The 23001-nt window shown below is 45.5% G+C and overlaps 1 protein-coding gene across 2 annotated transcripts; it reads left to right on the forward strand.

The window, feature by feature from the left end:
* The first annotated feature begins 6284 nt into the window (after positions 1-6284).
* GBX2 (gastrulation brain homeobox 2) lies at positions 6285-9223 on the forward strand. 2 transcript variants are annotated; one of them, XM_084642644.1, is made up of 2 exons: positions 6285-7068; positions 8176-9223. In XM_084642644.1, the coding sequence occupies exons 1-2, from the start codon at positions 6558-6560 to the stop codon at positions 8697-8699; spliced, it is 1035 nt and encodes a 344-aa protein (XP_084498770.1). In that variant the 5' UTR covers positions 6285-6557; the 3' UTR covers positions 8700-9223. The 2 variants fall into 2 exon arrangements, with proteins under 2 accessions (XP_084498770.1, XP_084498771.1); XM_084642645.1 differs by having other exon boundaries at positions 8179-9223.
* Positions 9224-23001: the final 13778 nt, after the last annotated feature.

Below are 23001 nucleotides of genomic sequence, written 5' to 3' on the forward strand. Positions count from 1 at the left end.
ACACTGAAAAGAAATCCTACTATATCATGAAACTTTGTCCACCTAGACCCAGCTCCACAAAGTGATCCACAAAGAACTCAATGGAAGTTAGGGGCCTAAATACCTTCCTGACTCCAGTTGTTTGCTTCTGTTTTGCTTCCCTTCTCCCTCTCTCTATCTTGTCTATTTAGATGATAAAGTCTCTGGGACTAGGACAGTTGGTTTACGGGGGACACTCAGTATATGTGTTTGCACAGCGCCTACACGCAGGGGCCCTGCTCTCTCCTGAAGCCTCTAGGTGCGGCTGCATTACAAACACAACAATAATAGGGGGATGGGGAAGGAAGGAAAACACAGTTCCCCCTGGAAAACTTTAATCCCTTTCCTGCCACTTTGCTGTTCCCGAGGGGGGTTCTCCAGCTGAGCTTTGGCCTGCTTTATAAACTGCTGTGACAGAGATGCCTGAGCATAGGCTCTCCCTCCCAGCAATGCCAGAGCTCAGTTACTCCGCATTTCGTTTGGAACAGCTCAGTAAGCAATGCATGCTTGCCAGTTACTCCTCCTTCCTGACCCGGCTCCTTAGCGCCCATCGTTCAACCTTGATTTACTGTCATTTTGTTCACTTCTCCCCACCCCCCCAGCCCTTCCTTTTTAGCCAAATGCCAAACATCTGTCTTGCTTTTTCTTTCATTTCCCCAGAAAATATTTGATCCAATGATTTATAAATGCCTGTCGTGTAATCAACCCCTGCCTGGGCACAGGGGCCAGTTTTTTTCTTCTTTCTTTGGACAAGCAGCTCAGCCAGGTTGGATTGTTTCATTTTGCTTTTCTGACGAGTAATTTCAAGGCACTTTGACCCAGCTGGGCCATTTCGATTGCAAAGGCTGAGATTTGTTTGTGAACCTTCATAAGCGTTTGGTCTTAGGAGCTCAATTAGCTGGCGAGGAATATTCCTCAGAGTTGGCGGGGCTGCTGAAGAGCGAACTGCCCTGAAAGGCAGCCACACATCCACAAACCCAGCGCACAATGCGGTGCTTCAGTCACCCCTTTCACCCTCCCCCTGTCCCCGCCCCGTGTTTACAGGTACCAGGGATGAGCATATCTGCGATCTCGCAAACAATACTCGGTGGCAGGCAGATACAAAAGTGGGGCTACTGGTCTAAAGAGGGAGATAGGGGAGCGTTTGAAGTTCGCAGGAGATCAGTAGCAGATTGGAGGCAGAAAAACAAATCTCTAGGGCTAGGAGATAAGGACTCACCTGGCCCCTGGAAACCCGCAGGGTAAGCTTTCCACTACTTCCTGCCGGCCACAGGCTGTCGTCAAACACCCACTCGTCTGCCTGCTTCAGCAACCCAGATGGCACCGTCCCGAGGACAGCCCCACTCTCCCGTGGGAGAGGTTCAGTGACTTCAATTCTCCTTGGATTGTAATTTCTCTTCGTACCCTTCAAAGTGTAGCGTTAGCTAGCTGATATCTGGCCATCCTCCTGCGGAACCAGGGTTCCCCTGATCTCCTCTAGACGAGCCTAGCCCTTTCATTGATCAGCTGTTCACTCTACCCTTCTTTTCGGTCCTTTCTTGCACAAGACGGACTCGGTCCGACACTTCCCAGCTGCACAAGTCTGGCACATTCCCTCTGGTTTGCAAGAAAGTTTCCTGCGAGCCATTGTACGGCCTGTGCGTTTTGAATGACACCTCCGCCTCCACCAAGTTTGCGTCTAGCCACAAACTGTATCTGGCCGATTGAAATAGGGGACTGGTATTTGCTTTATTTCCTACGTGGGAGAACTGGATTTGTTCTCTTCCCTCTGATCATGAGGATAGTGCTCTGCGTATGTGTTCAATCAAAAGCTTGGCAGAGAACAATAAGAGGTAGGGAGAAAATTATAAGGGAAAAAAAGGTAAAAGGGCGGGGGGGACAGACAAGGTTATTCATTACCCAGTGGTCACGCCGAAATCTGTAGTTGCCAACTCCACCCCAGCCATCAGTGACTGCAGGGACCTGTGTCTACAGTCCAACAGCCAGGGAACACCGCACAGGACAACAAGAGCTTTCAAACACATTCTGCCTTTCCCCGAGCCTAGCGCTATTTACTGCTTTTTTGTAAGGATAGAAATACTAATGAGAGGCGATGAAAACATGGTCATGGAATGGCAAAGTCTAAGTAAACAAGTCTGAAGTAACCAAGTTATAACCCAGAGAGGGTTAGGCCATTTCTAGAAAAGAAAAGAAAAGAAAAGAAAAGAAAAGAAAAGAAAAGAAAAGAAAAGAAAAGTCATCTGGCTGGATGCAAACTTTCAAATTACCTCAAGCCAACTTTGCAACCAAAACAAGAATACAGGCACTCCACTGCCTAGTTAGAAGTTTACCAGTAAATACGTTTATTTCCCATCCCATCCCCCAGTGAGGTTTGAAGCAGACGGGCGGGGGGTGGGGAGGCGGGGGTGTTGCCTACATTTCTAAATTCCACCGCGGCAGAAGAATAGAAGTCAAACTTTATTTTTATTGTATTTTGGAAAGCACTTGATCTTTGCTTGGGAAACTCTATTAATTGAATGGGTTTGCCTTTTTGCCAGGTCTCTTTATCATTATTTATGGGCTTTAAATTGTTTAAAGTTCCCTTGACGTTCAGTTTACAAGTTTGGGGACTTTTTTTTTGTTCTGCCTTTTGTCCTCGAGAAAGACATCGTGTTGGCAGGGCTTTGAAACGCCAAACATGAGAGGCTTGCCCGTGAAAAGGGAGCAGGCTAGATCGCTTTTAATTCCACCCTGTTAGTGAATGGCTCTTTTACATAATTGCAGGAGCTGTTTCAAAGCCAAGCCAGAGGCTGACTTCACTTAGAACCGCATGGAGTCTATTTTGGGCTTTCAGATTAAAAAAAGAAGACGAAGAAGAAGCATGAATAAAATCGTTTAAAAAGATGAGGCTTTAATGCTTTGCCATTTGCAAATTGGTGTGTCTGATGGGGGATTTTACACAAGAACCCCTTTGTGAGCCCATCGTGGACACTTGAGGGAGTCTTCTAGGTTAGCTGGATATGAATGCAATCGCCCTGCCCCTAAATAAAACCATCCCCAGCTATTTCCCAACGCTTTCCCAACCTTTCCCCAGGAAAGGTTCCCCAACCTTTCCCAGGAAAGGTTGCAATAATGATTGACTGATCCGGGCGTTGTAAAGAACCCCCAATAATAGTAGTTCCCTGAAAATCCAACACATTTCCCCGGGCAAATGGGGCTGCTCTGTTAGCCAAGCGAGAAGTGCAGAGCGGCACCGCAAGCAAAAGGAAGAGTGCTGAAAGCAGACATTCACATGCTGCCTATGTGCTGTGTTTCCTTTAGTTATTTCCTCTCCAATCCCGGTAACATCAGCAAACGACCAGGTGGGCGCTTCCTCCACCGAAAATTACAGGAATCCACATTAAAGTTCCCTCTCCCTGCTTGTGTTCAGCTAGAAACCAACCACTTACATGCCGTTAACTCCAGGCACTACACACCTACATGCAAGAATATGCACGTTGAAATAAACAAAATCTGGCGTTGCTATAGAGACTTCTGAGCTGGTGCCCGGGATGCTGACTAACACTGGCCTCTACCCGGTCTAAAATTGGTGTCAGGAGTGTTTTCGTGACCTTGTAGGCTGTAAACTTTGCTTACGGACAGAGTGCTTGCTTTACCGAAAGAGCTAAACTTGTGCCTGGCTTGTGAAGCTTCGGTGGCTTTCCTGAAATGATTTTTGCTCTTCCTCTGCTGATCGAAGTTGCAAAGGAATATATGCAAATTGGCTTGCATACAGAGCATGAGAAGAATAGACTGCGGCCCTCTGCTAATGAGATAGATAGATAGATAGATAGATAGATAGATAGATAGATAGATAGATAGATAGATAGATAGATAGATAGATACTGGTTAATCTGTACAAGGAGCAGACTAAAAACTGTAAAGGGTTTTATTATCTGCAGTCCTCAAGCTTTAAACGCATTGCAGATAGTTTGTGGTGGCTGGGATCGATCTTGTTAATCACTACAAAACTCAAGGATACTTTTATGACACGTACAGTCGTTTTCTAAGCAGTTAAACATTAAATGAGAAAATATTACTTTTGCGTTTTAGGAAAAGCACACCAGTAAATAAAAACGCCCGTTGATGGGGCTATGCCGGAATCCCTATACAACAAGCCCTCTGCCGTCGATATCTCCAGGAGCACTTTATAGATGCAAATAATATGCCATAAAATTATTCTAAATGTGGAGGTACTTGGAGGGGTTTTAAATCGTTTGGTGAGTGACATTTGAATACAGAATTATGGCAATTTTCGCGAGACATCGAAAGTTCCCACCATGGTATTTGAAAGTAGGATTTCAGAAGTTTGTTTCTTGATTGATTGGAAATATTTGTTCGCCTGGCGATTTAAAAATCAACTGATGGGCACATCTGTGACAAGTGCCAGGGCAAGATAAACCAAACAACTTTCAGAAAGATTAAGGGGCTGTCATAACCATTTTGAAACGCCAGTAAATGGGTGAATTGCTGTGGTATTTCAATGGGTGGGATTATTTAACTTCCTCCGGGCTTCAGAGTTTCTATTTGGATTTTGACTCAGGTGACATCAGTAGATTCTGAAGTAGTTTTTCATGTGAAATGTAATTGTCTACTGCTACCCACAGAGTTGTGCCCCCTCTGCCTGCGCACTCATAACGAATTAATGTAAATATACACGGTGCTCTAAGGGATTCCCTCCAAATATGCAGGCATTCGGACGGCTCTCCCGGTACACTTACCAGATGTCTTTAAAATGTGCTGGGGGATGTTTGTGTTCCCCCTTCAGGATAAAGTCTGCAGCGTTACAGACAGTCCGGTGTGATGCAAAGTGGATTTCCCCCCATCACGTAACCTCGCTGGAAAAATTATACTGGGATGAAGATATTCCCTAGTGTGCCATAGAGTTAGGAGTCTGGGAGAGAAAAAGACAGACAGATTTGCAAAGAGTTGGATCGATACTTTCATAAATATCGATTTGCCTTTATCTTCCAATTAAATGTTCATGTAAAAAGACTCCCATCACAAGGGTAACAGCACCCATCTCTCTGATCACTATCTCGGTTAAGGTTTCAAAAGGATGATATCCGCCCCCCTCCCCCCCAGCTTCTGTCCTATTGCAGCTGTTAAAACGGAACAGCAAAGCACTGGTAAATCAGTGGGGATCTGTTCAGTAGATCTGTTTGGCTTGTACACCGGTTTGACTTGTATTATCCCCGGCTTAGGTTCCCGTGGAATCTTTTATATTTTAATCTTAGTTTTAAGAGAGAGAGAAATCAACTTTTGATAACCTTTTAATCACAGAAAATCAGCCCAGTGAAAGACAGTTTTAAGCCAGTAGGGGCTACAGCTCATTATTATTAAATCTTCCTTTTCCTACTAACTAAGCGGATCTCCTGTTCTTTTTTTAAAAAAAAGAAAAGAAAAGATCATTTAATGAGTGCATATTTTCAAAAGTGGGGGTTTGTTTGAACAAACATCGTAAAGCCTCCATCAGGCTCCAGCGATATCATCAGGCGACCATTTCAAGCCCCCCGCTTCTCCCTGAGGACCGACCACATTAAAAAAACCAACAGCCTCTCCCTTTATTCCCTTTATTATCGTAATCCCCCCTGCCGTTAGTGTGGGTGGGTGCGTGCCCGGAAAAGGTGTATTAGGGTTTCAAAAGACCAGGAAGAATTTAAAAAAACAAAAACAAAAACAAAACAAAACAACCTCCGAAGCGGGGCTGTTCTCCGCGAAAAAGGGAACACACCGAATTGGTGGGAGGAGGAAATCCCCCCGTGCAAACCATCCGGGACTTATCCTGCCCCCTGTGAAACAAACACAGCACCAAACCGCAGCTGCATCCCGAGCCGGGCTCAGGGCCAGGGGGACTTTCGTTTGCCGGCGCGGAGCAGAGCCCCTGGGCGGCTGCCGGCGGGGCCGCTGCATGAGCCTGGGGCCGGCGGAGGGGGGCCCCTCGGAAGCGTTAGTGGCTTTTCACGAGTTTGCCCGGGACGCGCGGGCCGGTCCCTTCGCCCTCGGCATCTCTGACCCCTCCCCGCCCCCTCGGCCGCGGCGGCTGCCCAGAGCCCAGCTCCGGCGGGGAGGCGGGGCCCAGGCCCCCGCCCCGCCCCCGCCCCCCGCCCCCGGCCAATGGGCGGCCGGGCGGGCGCCCACGTGAGGCGGGCGGCGGGTCGGAAGCCGGCAAAACGTGAATGGGAGAGGAGAGCGCAATTTAAAGGTGCTGGCGGCGCCCGGAGAGAGCCCCGCGCGCTCCGACCCAGGCAGCGTCTCCGCGGCCGCCTCTGCGCACCGCCCAGCGGGGCCCCAGGAGCCGGCGAGGGGATGCCCCCGATGCCCCCCAGCAGCACCGGAGGCGGCCCGGCGTCGACCCCGGCCTGACTCCCGTCTCTCTGCCCGGCACCCCCCGGCCCGCCCCCCTTCCCCAGCCCGCGCGGGACGGGGCGCCTGGATCCGCCCGGCTCTGGCTGCGCGCCGCGGGGCGGGCCGCCCGCTCCTGCCTTTCTGCTCCGCCGCCCCCGGTCCCCAGCAGCTCTATGAGCGCGGCTTTCCAGTCCTCCCTCATGATGATGCAGCGCCCCTTGGGAAGCAGCACGGCCTTCAGCATAGACTCTCTCATCGGCAGCCCTCCCCAGCCCAGCCCGGGCCACTTCGTCTACACCGGCTACCCCATGTTCATGCCCTACCGGCCGGTGGTCTTGCCCCCTCCGCCCCCGCCCCCTCCGACCCTCCCTCAAGCCTCGCTGCAGCCCGCCCTGCCGCCCTCCCACCCCCACCACCAGATCCCCAGCCTGCCCCCCGGCTTCTGCTCCAGCCTGGCCCAAGGGATGGCTCTCACCTCCACGCTCATGGCCACGCTGCCCAGCACCTTCTCCGCTTCCCCGCAGCACCAGGAGGCGGCCCGGAAGTTTGCCCCCCAAGCTCTCCAGGGCAACTTCGACAAGGGCGAAGGGCTCGCGCAGGAGAACGAAGAGGGGAAATCCTTCCTGGGCAAGGAGAGCTCGCTGCTGTCATTCGCCGCCGCAGAAGCCGTGCAGGCTTCCCTGGGTGAGTGGACAAATGACTCTTCTGGGCGCTCAGTTAGAGCAAGTTTTTACTCCCTTTCAGTGAAGCCGGGGTGGGGGGGGGAAGGGTTATTGCCAGGGGATAAGGACAGATCGTGTGTGTGTCCAGCCATAAAATAACCATGTCAATTTCACAAATTTAGCAATTCCATTCCATCGAAATAGGTGATCTCCAGCTACTTTTTACTAGGAAATAAACCCCTCTCCCCCACTCAAATCCTGGGGGAGGTGGTGAGTCTCACACATTATTTCCAAAGGAATGCACTCGACAAGGGTTGATGAGCTATAACACTGCAAAGCGCAACCTTATCAACCTGAAAACTTAAAATCTATGTCACATGTAATTACTACAGTCTGTCTAATCGCTATTTATAACAGCGCTGGCTGTGCTGCAGGAGGCCAGTTGGATTTTACAATTGATTTCAAGCGTTTAAAAAAATCGCACGCAGGAAAGAATCATCTCTGAAATATTTAATCCTTCCGGGGAAAGATGTCTTTTCCAGAGAGAACTAATCTCGGTTTCAACACTTTCTTCCCATTGTTCACAGTACTATCCAAAGAGGAAAAGTTTAAGTACTTCCCAAACAAATTAAGTTTCCCTTTCTCCGTTTTTTGAGAGGTTTTCCTCCCACTGTTACAAAAATATTGGCAAGTGAAATATACATGGCTACCAGTAGCTGCATGCAGAGAACTGTCTCTTCAATCTTGTGTTGTGGCAGAAGGTAACATTTCATAAATCGGCTTGGTGCGAGGCTATGGGGGATGGTGGCTGCTATTCCAACAAATGATGAGAAAATATCGGCCAGGGGAGAAGTGTTGAAACGGGCAGTGAGAAATTCAGTCTAAAGGAAACAGCTACATGTCCCGAAATGTTACTTTATGTCTGCCAAGATCGGTTTTCTCTTTCCTCCCTATAATCCCGCTTGCTTTCATCAAACCCGGATAGATCTTCCTCCCCTGTATAAATAGAGAGACATAAATCGAGGAGGATTTAATTCAGTAGAACTAAAATTTATGCTGGAAAATGTTCTGGGACGTCTGCAGAGCTAGCCGTGCAGAATGTAACGAAATGCCTTTGGTTTGCTTTCAGTAGGGGCTGGCCGGGCTCAGGCCAAAGATGATTCCAAAGCGGAAGACGACTCTAAAGGCAAAGAGGAAAGTTTCTCGATGGACAGCGATCTAGATTATAGCTCTGATGACAATATCACAAGCCAAGCCGCTCATAAAGAAGAGGACTCTGGCAACGCACTAGAAGAAAACACCCAGAGCACAAATAACTCAAACACCACCACATCCACTGGCAAAAACAGGCGTAGGAGAACAGCCTTTACCAGCGAGCAGCTGTTAGAGTTGGAAAAGGAATTTCATTGCAAAAAGTACCTGTCTCTGACAGAGAGATCCCAGATCGCTCACGCCCTCAAACTCAGTGAAGTGCAGGTCAAAATCTGGTTCCAGAACAGAAGAGCCAAGTGGAAAAGGGTGAAAGCCGGCAATGCCAACTCGAAGACAGGAGAACCATCCAGAAACCCCAAGATCGTCGTACCCATCCCCGTCCATGTCAGCAGATTTGCCATCAGAAGTCAGCACCAGCAGCTGGAACAAGCCAGACCCTGATACATTTTCCACTACCCCTCCCCCCCCCATCCAAAAGTTTTGATCAATGTTTCGAAATCGGGTTAAAAACAAACACACACAAACTTTAATCTGAACCTTTCGACATATCAAGTAAAGCAAGAATCTATTAATGAGGCTTAAAACCTGTGTTTTGTTTTGGAGCGGGAATATCAAACCCTTGAAGAGACCTAATAAATATTTATGATACTGTCCTACCTTGTGTATAAAGTGCTGGATGTCAGCTGCAGTGTTTTGACTCTTTTGGGACCCAACAACCAGTGACATGAATTCTGACATTCCAGAAGAACAACAACAAACAAAAACTGCAATGCCTATTACCCATCTTTGGGGTTTTGTTCCTTATCATTTTGAAAGGTAAAAATGAAACAAAACTAAGAGGTTTGTTTTCCCTTTTTTGGGTTGGCTGAGTGGCAGACATTTGGGTGAATTATTTTATTTTATTTTTGCCTGGCTTTCTGTCGATTTGGTTGCATATTCTACTAAGCCATGTTTGAAAAGCACGATCCTCTCTATTGTGTTTAATTTATTTCAATGTAGCTTTTTCCTGATAAGTTATGAAATTTAAAAAGAAACTCAGTCTTGTGAATAAACAAAATCAAAAGCGAAAAAGAAAAAACCCAGCCGACTTCTGTACCGAATTTCTTGTGTGAGAGTGGGAGCATTTTCCCTCCTAGGACAGTATCAGTTTAGGTATGGGTCCTCTGCTTCTTAAAGGTGAGGTTTATTGTCAATGGGAAACATTTCGCAAAATACCTAAAGTTTAACTCTGGGGGAAGGGAGAGCTTGCCACCAAGGTGATAGCTGAGTTTATGGAAGCGAATTTAATCTATAATAAACAGTCAACAAAACCCTGCTGAAATGGATGTTATAGAAACAGGCTGGCATTGTAGAACCTAGTCCAGGAGGGAGCTGACCAGAAGGGAATACGGTAGCCATGCCTGTGATTCTAGGTACCTTGAATTGAAAAGGATCAGACAGGTCTTCTGCCCCCTCCGTAAATATTCAACACCCTCATACCCATGCACCGAATTACCTGGCGCTTTAAAACCAGCCAGTACTGAAAAGTCGGTCAGTGAACTGTTCTGATTTTACTTCTGCTCCAGTCGTGTGCAGGGTTACTGTGGCGTGTCAGACAATGAGAGAGATGCAGGCAGTTTACTCTTGAAGTGGGACTGACTTTGTATTGTTATCTGACCTGCCGCGCTGTATCTGATTAACGCTCTAGGAAATTAACAGGGCCAAGTCAGTATCTATTCGCTGCCTACGCTCTGTCTGATTAGGAGGAAGAAAAACTGCAACCCCGCAACGTTGTCAGAACTGTGGAGGGTCTTTAGTGATATTTAAAAGCAAAGCCCCCTGTTCACCCCCAAAGTTGTCATGATGCCACACTAATTGGGATGCGCACAATGCAATAATCTGTAACGACATGATAAAAATGACAATATTCCGCTAAAAGCTCAGCCAAAATAAACCCATCGAAATGGGGGATTTTTCTTTTCCACACGATTATGGGATTAGGAGACCAGAACTTGTTTCCGCCTGGTTATGAGCATACACATCAACGGTTGAAACATATATTTGATTGTCTACTCTTCCCCGCCCCCTTCTATCGAAAGCTTGTTTGCTAACAAAAAGACTTAATTTATTAACAATCATTGGAGCTAAATACTACCTTTCCTCCCACAGATATTTAAACAAAAATATTGTCTCTATCACTCGCCTATAACGCATCTACTGTGGGCATCAGGGACAGAGGCGACCTACAAATAGAAAGACAGGAATTAAAAGCGTTAATTTGCTAAATAAAATTAAAAACAAACAAAAAAAGCAACCAGCTCCTAACTGGCTGTGCAAGTGGACAATTAAGGAGAGCTGCAAGGAGCAAGTTGCTATGCAGATAGCGCTGAGACTTCTAGTTTAAGCTTCAGTGAGTAAATCAAATGTTCCAGAAGGTCAATACCAATATTGACATAATTTATATCAGTTGCACTTCATCATATATATTTTTTTTAATGCTGGGGTTTAAATTGCATTAGAACGGTCTGGAAATGAAGCTTTGTAAGGACACAGCATCTTGTTTGTGGTTTCCCTTCTAAACTGCCCCAAAAATATTCCAAGTAAGTAGCCTGATCAACATCGATTTTTTTCCCCTTTTGCACTAGGACTATATTATTTATAATGACTGATAAACGGCCTAGATGGATTAAAAGAGAATGATAGGAGAGGATCATGAATAGATAGCCTACATTTGAATCACGGCCACTGAAAGGACAAGGCCAAATATTTCGGCACCAGCAGATAATAACTGGAACTTTAAAAAAAAAATCTATGGATACAGAGGCTTTGACCTGAATCACACCTCATAGAAAACAATTTATAGCCGCAGAGGCATTGAAGGAATAAAGTGTGACTGTGAGCGGTGTATCGCATGGATGTGGGTTGTTTTAGGGGAATAAAGTGCAGAAGGAAAGGAATTGCTGTCATGTACCTGTGCTCGTTAGGCAAGGGGCTGGTGTATGTCTGCATGGAATTTGGAGCGTGGGGATTCCGTGTGTGTGGCTATATATAAAACCCAGGTGCAGTCCCCGTACAGTTGTCAAACACATACTTGACACACCCAGATCAAGCAGAGAAATATATGAGCTAACCGCACCCCCTGGAGAAGTAAAAAGAAAGTATGGGAAGTATAAAAATGCGTAGCCCCATGACAAACCCTAAATTTTCAATACATGATCTCTATGTATTTTTAAGCGATGCCAGAAGCACTATAGTGCAATCTTTAGTCTACAAAGGGAAGCGCAGACACTTATGTGGCTACCGTTTGTCCTTTCTTAGAAAACCCTGAAAATAGAAGCTCAAGTCGCTTAAGAAGTTTTCCAGCCGTCCTTAGCTGGGAGGAATGCGAGAATGACGCGAGCGCTTTGGCTTGGGGTCAGTTACACCGCTCCAGAGCTGGGAGGATTTCATCTGAGCAAAGAACAGCTGTTCTTTGCCCCTTTTCCGCCAAGGGGGCTGGGAGGGGAGAGACACACGCGACAGTAAATACAATAAAAGTACGCAGCTGCCAAATGCTTAGCAAAGTTACTTACCAATCAAGTTTTTTTTTCCCCCCACCCAAATAAAATAGCTGCAAAGTATGTGAGAGAGAAAGGGAGATACAGGGCTTGAGGTGCCCTGAAGTGGAAACAGGGACAGAAGAAAAGAAGATAAACAAGTGAGGGGGGTTGATAGCTGTCATCATCACCACGATCATGGCTTTCATTTGGCTGCCTAATGAGTCAGATCACAGGCAGAGAGAAAAATTGTCAATCGCCCAGGCTCTAATGAATTTTTTTGCAAATTGTAATCAAGCCAGGCCGTCTCAGCTCGCTGATTAATGAGACCCAGGAGGCTTGGCCAGCACCTCAGCTTTTTATTCCATCCCGTCCTCCCTGCACTAAATTAACAGCAACTTGTCTGAGCTTCAAATTAACTCCCAATGATTAATTCTGATGGGGGGGCCTGAAGAATAGCTCGTCCTAATAGGCACTGGCCTGTGATGCTGTTTGAAATTAATCCACTTCCCCTTTGGCTGCCTGCTTTAATCCAAGGTTGGGGTTTGACATCACTATATTTGTTGTTACAATAAATTCCAGTTACATCTGCAGCTCAAATCATTACAGTGCCTCAGTCATAGAACAGAAATCGGGGCCCAAGCTGACCAGCCCAAAGTTGGGAGTTTTCTCCAAGCCATTCGCAGCTCATCTGGCCCTCTTATATGACACTTTATTATAAAATATTAGATTTTTTTCCAAAAAGTAAATTTACCACTAATTCTCATGCAAACAATCCCTCTCATTTCTTGGTGCGATGCTATTCTATTAGATCAGATACATGCATTTTCAATACACTCCTGATCTTTATAATCATCTCATTAGGAAAATGATGGGGGGGGGGATTATTTTGGTAGAAAATACTCCCCACCACCCCTACCACACACACACGAGGCATCTAAAACAAAGCTATCAGAAGAGGCTAGGCTTTTTGCCACGCTAGAGCTGTGCTTAACTGACAAGCAGAGTGTGTTTAAACTTAGCAACTTTCATTGCACTGATGTCAGGGAAGCAGGAGAAAGGGCTAACTGGCGTTCTGTTAGAGGTGTCATTTCAAAAGGAAAGGTACTAACATTTTCCCAGTGATCAGGAAGGCTTCTGTAGAGGGTCTGCTACGACTCGAATCCTTGTGTCCAATTTGGGTTTAATACTCCTACACACCACAACTATTTCTTTAGTCCTTGAGCGAGCAGGTTTGGATTTATTATTAATTATTATTATTATTAACATGACCTCCCATCTCTTCTTGGTGGTGATCTTTAGGTTCCCCATTGACTGCGTTTCCCACTTGTGTTTTTATAGCTTTGATGACCATCATTACATGTTGTATTATTGTAAACTCATCGTGCTATTCCCTATATTGCATGCAATTTACCACTACACATATGTCTCTGGGGCAAACACATCTGTTCTAAGAAGTCGAGACACCTCCCCCCTCCGAAGGGTCAGACCTCTCTTCCATCTTGTTTCTGTTTGTATTGACTTAATTGGTTTAATTATTTCAGCTGTGATTGGCAATACTCAGCATTGTACCTTTTTAACTGCCCCAGGGGTCTGCCAGTGATCTCTGTCAGAAGGATGCAGATTGCTTAGCCATCCTGCAATTTACAAAAGTCCCTTTGTGCTGAAGCATTGAGATAAAAGTAGAACTGTTCGCTTTCCATTGGAAACGCGGGATGAATTTATTATCCCAGACCCCAGCAAAGGTGGTGTGTGGGAGGGGAGATTATGCTTTCGCAATTAATTTATTATTATCTGTCGCTGATTGTCTTCTCAGGCAGTGGGGGAAAGTAACCCGACTGGCCTTCAGCGGACAACGCAATAGGTTGGAGATTTGGAAGAGATGTTTGCAAATAGTCGGTGGCCAAACAGAAAGGTTAAAGCAGCAGGGACAGAAACCCACGCGAAGCAATGGCACATAAGGGCCAAAACAGAAGTAAAACTGAACCAAGCTTGGCATTCTTATGCCTTTTCCCAAGAAAGAGCAGTTTGGAAAGTGATCATTGTCCCCCTACGAAATCAGGTGTTTGAAATCAATTTCCTTTAAATAAAAAAAGATTAATTTTATTTCAATGTAACAATTACTTTATCTCGATTTCTAAAAAAACTACCGGGAAATATCCAAAATCCTCCTCTGGGGCTGAGCTAATATTATAGTGAGGAATATTTCGAGAGAAAGTTTGTGGATCTCTAGGCAGACTGAGTAATGTGGTCAAACAGCAGTCACTGAAATGAAGAGAGAGGAATTGTATTTAAGAATAAGTATTGCATTTAAGAATAAGAACTGGTGTGATTACATATCAGCACTTTTAAAACGCCGGGTAAACAGTGATCGGACAGCAAGATCTGGACCGAGCCAAGCTTATCTATGTCTATTCTGGGATGTAGCAAACATCTCCAGCGAGATCAATCTTCATAATTCGGACCTTATGGTGTAAACAAGAGAAATATGAGCAGGGTAACTGAACATGAATGCAAATCACACTGTCACCGTAATAAAGTACCTGAAACACTGACACACAAAAGCAACACCATATGTATGAAGACAACCTGTATGAATTATAAATTACATCATAAAAATTGATTGCCCATTTTAACCGTTCAGAAACACACACACACACACACACAAATCGGTGTTGACTTTCACCTCGCTCTCTCTTGCTAAAGGTCACGGTGCCTTCTGGTGATCGCACCCATTTTGTAAAGCCAATATTTTGGCATGGGCCAGGGCCTGGGAGAAGCAGCCTTAGTGGTTTGCCAAATCCCATCCAGCCTGGGGTGGCCTCTAATTACATGCAAGCACCCAACTTTCTTATTTGGGTCTTGACCCTCCTACTTCCCATCTCTCAACTCAGGTAATTTAGGCACAAACCTCCTTCTCTCAAACACCGGGACTGGACTAAGGGATTGATTTCAGAAGGTGACCTTAACATTTGCCATCCCCAAATGTCACAGCAGGCTGCACCTTACACCACCGCCCTCTGCTGGCCAACTCGAGCGGCACGGCATTGGCCATGGAGACAGCTGCTTGCATGCCCTCCAGCTGGGGGGCGAGGCGCCAGAGACACTGACCTGTGTAGGGGCGGAGCAGGGGCTCACTGGAGAATGCCATCTGCCAGATGTCACTGAACGGCCCCTTAGGCACCGCTATCGGAAGTTGCAGCTGTGACCGTCAAGCTGCGTAGTGCAGGCGGGCAAGTCCCAGCGCACCCCTTGGATAGGTGATGGGCTACTCTTGCTTGCATCGTCTTCCTACCCTGGGAGAAAGTGTTAGCCGCACGAGTCAGAACAACCACTGGATGTGACGCGGGGGGGGGGGGGGAGGGAAGAGAAATTACAAACAGAATCTAAATCCAGATTCTGTTGCATAACAGACAGGCCAGCAAATTCGGAAGCACTAAGCCAGGTACTTAGACCACGAGCAGTACACCCCCACCCCACTCTAGATCAGGACCAGATAACTCCGGCATACACAGAAATGGAGCCAACAGATTGTTTTCCAAATGCCTAGATTACCACTATTCCTTTAATCTGCTGCTAGACTCCCAGCGGCGCGCCACAGTTTGCAGCATCTCTTCCTACCCTCACGCGTTTAGAAAAGCAAAAGTGTCTCTTGTGTTCTTGCTTGTTTCGATCTACCTTGTGTGTTGCAGTCATTAAGGTCATAGGTATATTCGTGTCTGCTTCGAAACACCCGTGAATTCTGCACTCACGCAAGCCGAGACAAGGACTTCAGGAATTTCAGTTTGTGAAATCATCTGGAGCCTCAGACACCTCTGGAATCTGCATTGGTTTTAGATCTTTGGCTGCTATGCTGAATGCAGCTTTCCACCCCCCACCCACCCCCAAGGTGTACAGTGGCTTCCTGAGCAGACAGTGGCTATTTGTGTTTGGGCTCTGAGGAAACTCACGTGGCGCTATCATTCAAGGGCAGGAGACGTGTAATAAATAAGGGTGATAGATTCTCACCAAGCAGTGAGATGTTTGCACGCCCTTCCCTCCATGCACAGACCCCAGCACCTATAACAATAGCCTTGGGGCAAACTCGTGTGTGTGTGTGAGAAAACACCACCGAATTTAGGAGGGAGGCACATGCTTTCATTTTGCCTTTTAATCCAGCCATTCAGAATGTTTCCTTCTGGTCTTCAATTAAATGGTTCTCTGTTCTCTCTGGCTTGCTTTGCCAATCAATATTACATTTAGTCCCGGTGTCTGTTGCAGAGGGACACAATCCTGCCCCTCTCCCTCCCTCTCAGAAAATCACCGGGCTTCCACAAGTGCAGCCCGGCCCTGGGAAGAGAGGAAGGGCCATGCAAGGGCAACCTGGGCATTAGAGAACCGAGTCTGCATGGCCCTGAGTTGCTCTTTTTCCCTGCTGAGCCTCGGCCACAGAGAGAACTCTAATCTATTTATTTCAAGCCACTTCATCCACTCTCCTGCTTTTGTCATGGCACCAGCCCCTGGCTTTGTGGTATGACTGCTGATCTTTTTAAAGCCCCGTCCCCTCTCGTCTGGGGTCTCCTTGGCTGCCTGAATTACAATAGATAAAACAGGATTACACTGACCTGATCCTATTAAACTCTGCCAATCGATCTGCAGTGACCTCCCTTCAGCTTGCTCTGCAAACTTACTTAACTTTTCTCTGGTGATTTACACTTGCACGCGAGCGCGCACACACAACACTGGGGCTGATCTTAGCCAAAAACGTCGGCAGGAAGAGGTTGAGTTTCGAGTTGGGTATCACAGGGAGGTTTGATTATCCCAAGGCAGGTCTGAGTCACGTGTCCCTTAAGTCTCTCTCCCCTCCCCCCATTTCCCTTTCGCTCTATGGCACAGAGGAAGCAGCAGCGCTGTGTTGTTACTCAGCCGGCTCTGCTCAGCTGATTTCAACCGAGGTACCCCAGGGGACGCTGGTGAATCAGGCCAAGAATACCGGCGATAGCCATACACAGAGAACTGAATTTGCCCAGTGATCCTGCATGTGCACCGGTTAAAAATTCACAGAGTTTTGCGCATTTCTGGAGGTGCATACGATCAAAGGGCCAAAAAACCAACAACCAAACCCATAGTTCCCAGGACCCAGGGAGGTGCAACTGCAGTCCCTGAAAATGTTGCCGTTTTTATCTTGGAAACTGGGAACAGTGGAGAACAGAGAGGAAGGTCCTGATGCTGCTCTCATCAAAACGAGGGACAAAACTGCCACTGGTTTAAACAGGAACAGGATCTGCCCTAATTATTGTTTGTGTCACAAGAACAACCCAGCTCGGGACCATGTTGTGCTAGGCTGTAAATTCTGTGGGGCTGGAATTCTCTTACTATCTTAGTGGACAGGACAGATAAAGTGTAGGGGAAACAAGGCATTATCATCCCCCTTTAACTGACAGAGAATTGAGGCAGAGAAGGACTAAGTGCCTTGACCAAGGTCACACAATCTGTGGCAGAGCTGACAACTGAACCCACAGCCAAAGCCCTGTGAAATAAATGGAAAGACTCTCACTGACTTGGGATCAGTCCTCTTTGTCTACAGGAAATGTCAGAAGTACAAAATGTATTTGTATCAAATGAATGTCTGTTTAATGATATTTCTTTAGATTTGGATAGAGAGACTAAACTCACTGAATTACTTTATCCATTGCCAGTGGAAGCATCACTTTTCGTTCGTGATAGGACACACCACCATTTGTGAAAGAACGGATGCTTGGAATTAGTTCCCGCATCCCAATGGGAAAATGATCACAAAGCTAGAGCATATTCTAAAAACGTGCGGAAAAATATGGGTAATTTATTTAAATCCATCAGGATGATTGAATTAGTGAAATCAATGGGAGTTTGGTACCTAAATCCCTTTGAGGATCTGGGTCCAAAAGGTCTGAGCCTTGTGCCATTGGCAGTAATGCCAGTTTTGCCATTGACTTCCATGGGCATAGTTTCAACTCTCAAACAGTGTAACTGAGATGCTTCAAAAGACAAACTGAGGGTTCCCATAAACTTCTTAGGACTAGTGTTATAAACAATGAGTAAATTGACTTGAAGTGTGTAAATACACATTTCAAAGTGTCTGTCATCATTCCCTTTCCACAGCAAGAAAAAGGAGAGAGAAATGAATAAGAACACAAAACATTGCTGTTTCATAAACCCATAATGCAGAAGTTAAACATACATTATGAACAAATATGGCTTATCTGAAGTTACCTGAGTGGAGTTATTATGAACTTCCTCTAAAATCAGCTGAAGGTTGTTGCCTCAAATATGGGCTTTTCCTTTAATTATTTTTTGCAAAGATGACTTTTCATGATGCTTTGTGTGAGAAGGCCCTGATAATAGGTGGCAAAGGTTTACATGCTTTCACTCCTCAGCACCAGAGCTTGCTATTGTACTTTCCAATATGCTTTTCTGGATGACTGCTGCTGCTTAAGCATTTAGAATTGATAAAGAGAACAATGAAAAAATGTACCCTTGCAACATACCAGCAAGCATTTCCAGGGACGGCATCACTACCTCATATCCTCAGAACAGGAACAATTAAAAAAAAAAACAGGGATATCAAAGTGGTGATGTAATTATGCAAATTAAATAATTGTTTATCCACTGGCCGATTCACCTCATTACCAAAAGGAGAAGCTGACAGATCTGGCATCAGTGACATGTGACAAACAGGATTCCTCCCATTGTTTGACTTTGAAACACTAGAACTTTGAGGTCACAGATCCTCCATGGGGCCAATTCCCACAGTCCTTACACACGCAAAATTCCCAATTGAGTCAAGATGAATGTGAATGGGAGTTTTGCCTGTGTAAGCTGTGACACAGAACACAATAATACAACCTAATAAAACAAGAATGTCTGAGAGCTATGCCTGAAAAAAGAATCACAATGAAAAAAAAAAATCTTTAAAGCAAAATGGGCTGGTTCCTCCTTCCTGTTGTAGGAAATGGAACTGATACAGTCCAGTAAAGCCCTGTTTATCTGAACCCTTTTAATCTGAAACTCTCTCATCCAAGTCCTAGTAACAGCCCCAGAATGTGCATCTCTTCACCAATAGCTCATTCAGTTATTCCAAATGCCTTTGATGCATTCAAGGGATTCTGGGTAAACACAGGTTTCAGAGTAGCAGCCGTGTTAGTCTGTATCCACAAAAAGAACAGGAGCACTTGTGGCACCTTAGAGACTAACCCATTTATTTGAGCACGAGCTTTCGTGAGCTACAGCTCACTCCACGGTATGCATCCGATGAAGTGAGCTGTAGCTCACGAAAGCTCATGCTCAAATAAATTGGCTAGTCTCTAAGGTGCCACAAGTACTCCTTTTCTTTTTGGGTAAACATAGTTTTACTATATATGTAAAGGACCAAATTATGAAACTTTCCTGGTGGCTCAGCAGAAATACAATTCTATATAAACATATAGGGAACATTACCAACAACTGGCAAAGTAACTTAGTGGATCCAGCAACAATGGCTTCCTAGACCTATTAGTGCATCCTCACTTTGCTTCAAAGGGATTTGGGTGCATAACTTCCATTGAAATCAATGGAATTACCTTTGACGATCTTGGCCTGAATATAAGGTATAAAAGAACTTCATAAAACCATTGGCAGTTGTACAGTGACATGATGCACTACATACAAATAACCTCTTCCCTACTAAAAATACACTTTGTGAACATCATTATATTCCTAGTTTAATATTATCTATCGATAAACACATTGCATTCCACCATCAGGCTAATGGTCTTTTTTTAAACACACATCAGTATTTGTTTAAGCAGATGCCTTGCTCCTAGGTCTAAAATTGCTATATTCCTCCCTTCTCCTTATCTCCCCTCAATTATTTTCATATTTCAACATTTCCAAAGCTGTGATAAGTTGCCACGAAAGAAGGATAATAGTAAGTCTCTCTAAGAGAAATTGTTAATTTGGGATTTATAAAGGACTTTCCTTCATGAATAATAGTTGAGATGGATCTGTCTTCCTGACTCATTTTGCAAAGTAACATTTGTAAAGTAAGGTGATCCCAATTACTCCCGCTAATAACTCTTAATTCAGAAGGAGGTTTCACAGTTATTCTGAGGAAACCAGGGGGGAAAAAAGCAGGTCTTTTAATACCGAACCAATCTCAGTGTCAACAGAGAACTGCTTTAGTGGCACCCAAACACACACTCCACATAAAGAATGGTGGCTACTGTGCTGTATTCAGTTATGTAACTGGTTTTGTTTTCTGTGCACTGCACCTTTAAATCTCCATGGTCTCTTCTGACCACAGAGACTGTCAGCCAATTGTTGTTGAGATCAATGCAGACCGTCAAAAAGACAAGACATGCACTCACTGCGCTCTCACCCATGGAGAGTTTACTTTCTAGATGATCTGGTGGTCCCTCTGGGCCTTAACCTCTATGACTTTTGTTCTCTCTTATAATTGTCTTTCCTTAAGCTAAAATTAAATGAATGTTACATCAGAAGTGTATGGTTGCTCCATGTGCATGCAAAAACATACGATATATAAGGCAATACTAGCAAGCCTCTCATTCCACATATGTACCTTCTACAATGCTCACCCCCTTTTCATTCACTAACCTTATAGCCTTTATACCAGCTTTGTACCCCTTGTTGGAGAATTCTCTCTTTTGTGTGCTGTTGCTTATCCGTGTAACAGTGTTGAATGTAAATACATTCTAGAGTGCACCTCAGGATTAATGTATTCTACATACTAAACGATTGTATGCATCTCTATTACAATTATTTCTGTTCTCATAATATCTCACCTCTGTTTGCTTCCATTGTACTGGCTTGTAGTGTGGGAAGCTCCTCAATTAAAATGTAGCCGCGGCTCTTCGATTCTTCATTTGCTGGTGGCACTGGGTGGTTGAGGAGGTTGGAGATGGGAGACAGAGCTTTTCATACTGAGTCACCAGCTGCCATATGGCAACTGCTCCACGACCTGTGACGTTCTCAGTGCACATCATGAAAGATATTCTTGTAGGCAGTCCTGGCAGAGGTCAGAGACTGACTGGCCACAGGACTGGAACTCAAAAGAACTGGGTTCTATTTCCAACTCTGCCTTTGACTTGATGGGTAAGTTTGGGCAAATCACGTCATCTCTTTGCACTTGTTCACTCTCTCGCCTTTTGTCTATTTACAGGAACACCATCCCCCCTGAATGATGGTAAATAGGTCATTGGAAGCATCAGTGTAACTGTCTCTATGCTGAGGTTTAAGTCAACATAGCGATCCCGGTCGCAGGTGTGGATTTTTCACTCCCGTGACCAATGTAACTCTCCGACCTAACTTTTAAGCGTAGACCAAGCCTAAGAGTTCAGAGAAGGAGAGAAAGGAACAGAAAAAGAGGAAGAAGGAAGGATTAAATTTTGACTCCTCCACTGGTCAGATCCTCAGCGACGAGTCCTCCCCCAGTGTTTGGCACCTGATGTACACAACTGCTGGCTGCTGCTGGCCCAGGGCTCCCCGCACACAGCAGTTCCACCTTCTTCCTCTGCAGGCCCAGGACTCCCCGCACCCAGGAGTTCCACCTTCTTCCTCCGCAGACCCAGGGATTCTCCTACACCCTAACCAGGCCAAGGGATTCCCTTGGTGGTCAGAAGCTGCACTCTTCTCCCAGGTGCTCTCCCTCCATCCCACTCCATGCCCCAATCCCAATCATAGGCACTCTGCTCTTGTTGGTTAGTCCTCCAGTGTTCTGCTCCATTGTGTCCTTCCTCCTCAGTGGCCCATTCACCTCTGTCAACCACTTACCTATCCCTCACTGGTGTGAATGTAATTATTGCAGTGAAGTCTGCCTGAGTTAGCTGCCAGAAGCCATCCCACAGAGGGACCTGACCTCCCCCCCCCACACAAATCAGGGGCTGGTGCTCTGAAATGGATGGTGATGCCTTAGATGTCAAAACTATTAACTACTATCTTTGAGAACTCCTGGAGCACGGGAGCGGTGCCAGAAGACTGGAGAAGGGCAAACATAGTATCTATCTTTAAAAAGGGGCCAAGGTGGCCCAGGGTACTATAGACTAGTCAGCCTAACTTCAATACCTGGAAAGGTACTAGAGCAAATTACTACACAATGAATTTATAAGCACCTGGAGGATAACAGGATCATAAGGAATAGCCAGCATGGATTTGCCTAGAACAAACCACACCAAACCAACTTAATTTCCTTCTGTGACAGGGTTACTGACCTAGTGGATGGGGGAAGCATTAGATGTGATATATCTTGATTCTAATAAGGCATTTGACTCAGTTCCACTTGACATTCTCACAAGCAAACTAGGGAAATGTGGGCTAGATTAAATTACCATAAAGTGGGTACACAACTGGTTGAAAGATGGTACTCAAAGAGTAGTTATCAGTGGTTTGCTGTCAAACTGGGAGGGTGTATCTACTGGAGCCCCACGGGGGCAGGCCTGGGTCCAGTACTAGTTAATATTTTAATTAATGACTTGGATAATGGAGTAGAGAGTACGTGAATAAAATATGCAGATGACACCAAGCTGGGAGGGGTTGCTAGCACTTTGGAGGACAGGTTTAAAATTCACAATGACCTTGACAAATCAAAGAATCGGTCTGAATTCAACAAGATGAAATTCAATAAAGACAGGTGCAAAGTATTTGAATTACAAAGGAAAAATCAAATTTACAACTACAACACTGGGAAAACCTGACTGGGTGGTAGTTGGGCTGAAAAGGATCTGTGGGTTAGAGTGGACCACACACTGAATACGAGTTGTCAGTGTGATGCAGCTTCAAAAATGGTTAACACAATTCTGGGCGTATTAACAGGAGTGCTGTAAGACACTGGTGAGGCCCCAGCTGAAGCACTGTGTCCAGTTCTGGGTTGCACACTTCAGGAAAGATGTGGACATATTAGAGAGAGTCCAGAAGAGAGCAACAAAAATGCTAAAAGTTTAGAAAACCTGACCTATGAAGAAAGGTTAAAAAAAACTGGGCATGTTTAGTCTTGACAAAAGAAGACTGATGGGGGACCTGATAACAGTCTTGCACTGGGTTAAAGGCTGTGATAAAGATGACAGGGATCAATTGTTCTCCGTAGCCACTGAAGACTGGAGAAGAAGAAATCAGCTTAATCTGCAGCAAGGGAGGTTTGGGTTAGATATTAGGAAAAACTTGCTTCCTATCAGGGTAGTTAAGCTCTGGAATAGGTTTCCAAGGGAGATCATGGAGTC

The sequence above is a fragment of the Lepidochelys olivacea genome (assembly GCF_965140295.1).
Source record: "Lepidochelys olivacea isolate rLepOli2 genome assembly, chromosome: 11".
In the NCBI taxonomy this organism is placed as follows: Eukaryota; Metazoa; Chordata; order Testudines; family Cheloniidae; genus Lepidochelys; species Lepidochelys olivacea.